The sequence below is a fragment of the Poromitra crassiceps genome (assembly GCF_964638095.1).
Source record: "Poromitra crassiceps genome assembly, chromosome: 21".
NCBI classification, from domain to species: domain Eukaryota; kingdom Metazoa; phylum Chordata; class Actinopteri; order Beryciformes; family Melamphaidae; genus Poromitra; species Poromitra crassiceps.
In genome coordinates this window covers 15130808-15138307 of record NC_139638.1, presented here as the reverse complement: position 1 = coordinate 15138307, position 7500 = coordinate 15130808, and the positions used below count along the sequence as shown (strand labels likewise).

General features: G+C 37.5%; 1 protein-coding gene across 1 annotated transcript in view; it reads left to right on the top strand.

The window, feature by feature from the left end:
- Positions 1 to 7500, top strand: part of LOC310795280 (integrin alpha-1-like) — a gene marked incomplete at its 5' end in the record, with an annotated part of 17324 nt that overhangs the window by 4014 nt on the left and 5810 nt on the right. The window contains 5 exons of the mRNA XM_083657335.1: positions 1165 to 1241; positions 1457 to 1583; positions 2339 to 2416; positions 2546 to 2622; positions 6560 to 6649. Coding sequence (XP_083513461.1) covers positions 1165 to 1241; positions 1457 to 1583; positions 2339 to 2416; positions 2546 to 2622; positions 6560 to 6649 — 449 coding nt within the window. The remainder of the gene's footprint in view (positions 1 to 1164; positions 1242 to 1456; positions 1584 to 2338; positions 2417 to 2545; positions 2623 to 6559; positions 6650 to 7500) is intronic.

Here is a 7500-nt window from a genome sequence, read left to right as displayed (position 1 = left end):
TCTTGACAGCAGTCCAGGATTGAGACTGGGAACAAACCAGACTGTGACTCTTGAACACCCTGAGGGAGAAGCCAAAGGAAGCGAAGGTCAAAGGTCACTCGGATGCTCTCTTTTAGTCAACAAAGCAAACACACAGCACAGATGATTTTTAGTCTCATTTCTCAGAGTCAGTTGATTTGCCATTTGCAGTAGACAAACATTACATTGGAATTGGGGTGCAAGGAGCTTAAAATCATACAAAACAAGCATGACCAATCACACCGACAATATGTAAAAACAATTAGATATAAAAGAGTAAAGGAATAAGTAAGGGATAATGTATACTGAGCCGGTGATTACTGTGGAAATAATGACCGACAGGTGAATGATTGAGCCCGACGCGCAGCGGAGGGCTTAATATTCACCTGAAGGTCATTATTTCCAGTAATCACCGGCTCAGTATACATTATCCCGCTTAGAACACGGCCTACAACTAAATCATTCAATAATCTGACAAAAATAATTATTCAAATAGATTTTTTAATAGCGTTTTCAACGACAAAGCGGTTTCATTCGTAATTGGCACACAAGACACCACAGCTGCAACTGGTTGGCCTAATTAGTAGCGTCTGCGGACAAAATGCTCTTATCAACTGATTAATCCAGGTGTGGCAGAGCAGCGGTCGGTTGTCGAGAAATAATGACCGGTGAATATTGTTGATTGACCAATCAGAATCGAGTATTCAAGAGAGCCGTGTTCTAATATCAAATAAACACTTGTGGAGAGGCCCGAATCATCTGACTCAGATTTAAAGTGCAGGATATTAAAGTGCACATAATAAAGTGCCTATAGAAACAGTATGTCGTGGAGAAATAGCAGTATAATCTTATACACATGAGAAACAACAGAGAGAAAAGGAGCATGGGCTAGGAATTCTAGACAAGTGCATAGGTCTAAGATTTGGAATTGTGATCGTTCAGACTACGCACTGCACTTGGGAAGAAGCTGTTGAAAAACGAGTGGTGGAGCATTTAATTAAGTGGTAGCCGCTGCCCGGGGGGAGTAGTACTTCTGTAGTTATAGATCTGTGCTTTCAAAGCTTACTGTATTGTCACTGTTGGTGCATAATTCATATATTTTTTAAATTGGAATACTGTACTTCCTAAATAATGTGTGTCTCTTAGATCCCATTAGTGGACTGTGGGCTTGATGAAAAGTGCATTGCTGACCTCTCCCTCAAAGCAGAGCCCAGTGTCAAAGAGTAAGTGAAACTACCATACAGCTGATATCAATATTTTTCTAACATTATATTTCTTCACTTGGATATATCGTGCATGTCGCAGCAGGTAGATTGTCACTGGCAGCACAATAGTTGGGCCTTACTAGACAGAGAAGCTCTTACAGTGCATGACTGCCCCCTGGTGGGGAAATGTATGAATCACACTCAGGCATGCCATTTTGCATTGTGTTCTGCAGCATGCTGATCAAAGCAAACAAGGAGAAGATTGATGTGCACATCACCATCAGAAACAGCAAAGACAACGCGTACAACACCAAGGTCACTGCAAGCTTCACCCAGAACATCAACTATGTTAAAGTCGAGGTGAGATGATCTACCCACGTATGATGAATGAATGAATGAATGAATTAAAATTTATTTCGAACTTAAAAAATAGAAATATACATAATAAATATACATGTACACATATATACATATAATAATAATTAAATAATTAAGAATTAAAAACAGACAAAAAAAATAAAAATAAAAATAAAATGGTCATGTTCGAAAAGGAGTAGGAGGAAGCAGATGCTTGTCTAGTCCTATCACTATTCTCTAATATACTGTTCCAGAGTTCGTCATAACTAGACTCAATTTACATAGATAATTATCAACATTATAACACAGTTACTCAATCAACAACCGTATTCATTCATGAATGTAAGAAGAAGAAAAGAAAAAGTTTTTATAGAAAAACCGACACTATTAAGATGATTGTGCATTGCACTCCCCTTCCTCATTACTATATTTACCCAAAATGCAGTTTCTGTATCTATTTTTAAACTGTGCAATATTTTTACTAATTTTAATCTCTTCATCCAGACTGTTCCACAAAGTCACCCCACAAATTAAGATGCACATACTTTTAATACTGGTGCGAACATAGCGTTGCTTCAGATTAAGTTTCCCCCTTAAATTATAACCCCCCCTCTCTGTCGAGGAACATTTTTTGAATGTTGCCAGGAAGTAAATTATTTCTTGCTTTGTATATTATTTGTGCGGTTTTAAATTTTACCAGATCCATAAGTTTCAAAGCATATGACTTTAAAAACAGTCTGTCTTATTTGCCTTGTCAGCCGGAGAAGGAGTGCAATCTCAATAACACCAGACTAGAGTGTGCCGTTGGGTATCCCTTCCTGGGAAGCAATGCAGAGGTAACCCCTATACATTACGCTATATATATATTAATACATTACATTTGTACCTGTTGTTCATGATCCAGACAACAACCTTTATGATGTATGATTTCTTATTTTACATGTGTTTTTTTCATAATTCCACAGGAACATTTCAAACTGAAGTTTGAGGTGAATCCAAAACACATTCAGAGGGAGATTCAGATCAATCTGACAGCTACAAGGTGAGACGATGAGGTTTATTCATCGTTACAATCTCCTAATGTATGTGTACAGGATCTAATGTATGTGTACAGGATCTAATGTATGTGTACAGGATCTAATGTACGTGTACAGGATCTAATGTATGTGTACAGGATCTAATGTATGTGTACAGGATCTAATGTATGTGTACAGGATCTCCTACTGTATGTGTACAGGATCTAATGTATGTGTACAGGATCTAATGTATGTGTACAGGATCTAATGTATGTGTACAGGATCTAATGTATGTGTACAGGATCTAATGTATGTGTACAGGATCTAATGTATGTGTACATGATCTAATGTATGTGTACAGGATCTAATGTATGTGTACAGGATCTAATGTATGTGTACAGGATCTAATGTACGTGTACAGGATCTAATGTATGTGTACAGGATCTAATGTATGTGTACAGGATCTAATGTATGTGTACAGGATCTAATGTATGTGTACAGGATCTAATGTACGTGTACAGGATCTAATGTACGTGTACAGGATCTAATGTACGTGTACAGGATCTAATGTATGTGTACAGGATCTAATGTATGTGTACAGGATCTAATGTATGTGTACAGGATCTAATGTATGTGTACAGGATCTAATGTACGTGTACAGGATCTAATGTATGTGTACAGGATCTAATGTATGTGTACAGGATCTAATGTATGTGTACAGGATCTAATGTATGTGTACAGGATCTAATGTATGTGTACAGGATCTAATGTACGTGTACAGGATCTAATGTACGTGTACAGGATCTAATGTATGTGTACAGGATCTAATGTACGTGTACAGGATCTAATGTACGTGTACAGGATCTAATGTACGTGTACAGGATCTAATGTACGTGTACAGGATCTAATGTACGTGTACAGGATCTAATGTACGTGTACAGGATCTAATGTACGTGTACAGGATCTAATGTATGTGTACAGGATCTAATGTATGTGTACAGGATCTAATGTACGTGTACAGGATCTAATGTATGTGTACAGGATCTAATGTACGTGTACAGGATCTAATGTATGTGTACAGGATCTCCTACTGTATGTGTACAGGATCTAATGTATGTGTACAGGATCTAATGTATGTGTACAGGATCTAATGTTTGTGTACAGGATCTAATGTATGTGTACAGGATCTAATGTATGTGTACAGGATCTAATGTACGTGTACAGGATCTAATGTACGTGTACAGGATCTAATGTACGTGTACAGGATCTAATGTATGTGTACAGGATCTAATGTACGTGTACAGGATCTAATGTACGTGTACAGGATCTAATGTATGTGTACAGGATCTAATGTACGTGTACAGGATCTAATGTATGTGTACAGGATCTAATGTACGTGTACAGGATCTAATGTACGTGTACAGGATCTAATGTATGTGTACAGGATCTAATGTATGTGTACAGGATCTAATGTACGTGTACAGGATCTAATGTATGTGTACAGGATCTAATGTATGTGTACAGGATCTAATGTACGTGTACAGGATCTAATGTATGTGTACAGGATCTAATGTATGTGTACAGGATCTAATGTACGTGTACAGGATCTAATGTATGTGTACAGGATCTAATGTATGTGTACAGGATCTAATGTACGTGTACAGGATCTAATGTATGTGTACAGGATCTAATGTACGTGTACAGGATCTAATGTACGTGTACAGGATCTAATGTATGTGTACAGGATCTAATGTACGTGTACAGGATCTAATGTACGTGTACAGGATCTAATGTACGTGTACAGGATCTAATGTACGTGTACAGGATCTAATGTATGTGTACAGGATCTAATGTACGTGTACAGGATCTAATGTACGTGTACAGGATCTAATGTACGTGTACAGGATCTAATGTACGTGTACAGGATCTAATGTACGTGTACAGGATCTAATGTATGTGTACAGGATCTAATGTATGTGTACAGGATCTAATGTACGTGTACAGGATCTAATGTATGTGTACAGGATCTAATGTACGTGTACAGGATCTAATGTATGTGTACAGGATCTCCTACTGTATGTGTACAGGATCTAATGTATGTGTACAGGATCTAATGTATGTGTACAGGATCTAATGTTTGTGTACAGGATCTAATGTATGTGTACAGGATCTAATGTATGTGTACAGGATCTAATGTACGTGTACAGGATCTAATGTATGTGTACAGGATCTAATGTATGTGTACAGGATCTAATGTATGTGTACAGGATCTAATGTATGTGTACAGGATCTAATGTATGTGTACAGGATCTAATGTATGTGTACAGGATCTAATGTATGTGTACAGGATCTAATGTTTGTGTACAGGATCTAATGTATGTGTACAGGATCTAATGTATGTGTACAGGATCTAATGTACGTGTACAGGATCTAATGTACGTGTACAGGATCTAATGTATGTGTACAGGATCTAATGTATGTGTACAGGATCTAATGTATGTGTACAGGATCTAATGTACGTGTACAGGATCTAATGTACGTGTACAGGATCTAATGTATGTGTACAGGATCTAATGTACGTGTACAGGATCTAATGTACGTGTACAGGATCTAATGTATGTGTACAGGATCTAATGTACGTGTACAGGATCTAATGTACGTGTACAGGATCTAATGTACGTGTACAGGATCTAATGTACGTGTACAGGATCTAATGTATGTGTACAGGATCTAATGTACGTGTACAGGATCTAATGTACGTGTACAGGATCTAATGTACGTGTACAGGATCTAATGTACGTGTACAGGATCTAATGTACGTGTACAGGATCTAATGTATGTGTACAGGATCTAATGTATGTGTACAGGATCTAATGTACGTGTACAGGATCTAATGTATGTGTACAGGATCTAATGTACGTGTACAGGATCTAATGTATGTGTACAGGATCTCCTACTGTATGTGTACAGGATCTAATGTATGTGTACAGGATCTAATGTATGTGTACAGGATCTAATGTTTGTGTACAGGATCTAATGTATGTGTACAGGATCTAATGTACGTGTACAGGATCTAATGTACGTGTACAGGATCTAATGTATGTGTACAGGATCTAATGTATGTGTACAGGATCTAATGTATGTGTACAGGATCTAATGTATGTGTACAGGATCTAATGTATGTGTACAGGATCTAATGTATGTGTACAGGATCTAATGTATGTGTACAGGATCTAATGTTTGTGTACAGGATCTAATGTATGTGTACAGGATCTAATGTATGTGTACAGGATCTAATGTACGTGTACAGGATCTAATGTATGTGTACAGGATCTAATGTATGTGTACAGGATCTAATGTATGTGTACAGGATCTAATGTATGTGTACAGGATCTAATGTACGTGTACAGGATCTAATGTACGTGTACAGGATCTAATGTATGTGTACAGGATCTAATGTTTGTGTACAGGATCTAATGTACGTGTACAGGATCTAATGTATGTGTACAGGATCTAATGTATGTGTACAGGATCTAATGTATGTGTACAGGATCTAATGTATGTGTACAGGATCTAATGTATGTGTACAGGATCTAATGTATGTGTACAGGATCTAATGTACGTGTACAGGATCTAATGTACGTGTACAGGATCTAATGTACGTGTACAGGATCTAATGTACGTGTACAGGATCTAATGTACGTGTACAGGATCTAATGTATGTGTACAGGATCTAATGTATGTGTACAGGATCTAATGTACGTGTACAGGATCTAATGTACGTGTACAGGATCTAATGTACGTGTACAGGATCTAATGTATGTGTACAGGATCTAATGTATGTGTACAGGATCTAATGTACGTGTACAGGATCTAATGTATGTGTACAGGATCTAATGTATGTGTACAGGATGGAGTTGGAAGCTGTGTGTTTCATGTGTATCCTGGTGTTTTGCTCCACAGTGATAGTGAGGAGCTGGCCTCCACCCTGCATAACAACGTTGTGAGAATCTCCATCCGTGTGAAGTACGAGGCTGGACTCATCTTCTCAGTGTGAGTACATGGGTACATGTGTACATGAGTACATGTGTACATGTGGAAATACTACCACACTTTTTACACCTTTTCTTTGGATTGTTTGTTTTTTGCAACTGTTAGAGAGGCTTTACTGTTGATCACCATTTTCAAATGTTGAATACATTTTATTTCTTTATTTTTTGCTTCATAGCATCACATCACACAAGCGTTTCATAAATTAATTTATTTCTGTCTGATGTAAAAGTGAAAAAATCTCACCCGATCTTTTGACACAAGGATCAATTTTAGGTCCTGTCCTGTTTAACCTTTATATGCTCTCTCTGGGCCTAATTATGCAAAAAAACAAAATAGCTTATCATAGCTATGCAGATGACACCCAACTCTACATAGCCCTCTCATCGGATGACTATGCCCCCATAGAGACACTGGGTCAGTGCCTTGCGCAAATTAATGATTGGATGTGCCAGAATTTTCTCCAACTTAATAAAGACAAAACAGAGATAATTGTCTTCGGCAAAAAAGAAGATAGGCTCAAAGTTACTGCTCACCTCGAATCCCTATCTTTGAAGCCAAAGGACCAGGTAAAAAATCTTGGCATTATTATTGACTGAATCTAAATTTCAACTCCCACATCAAGCTTATAAGAAAATCTGCCTTCTATCATCTAAAAAATATAGCAAGGATTAGAGGCTATATGTCCAAACAAGATCTTGAAAAACTAATTCATGCTTTCATTTCTAGCAGGCTAGACTACTGCAACAGTCTTTTCAATGGTCTTCCCAAAAAAGCTATTAAACAACTACAGCTCATTCAGAATGCGGCTGCTAGAGTTCTAACAAGAACCAAGAAAGCTGAACACATTACAC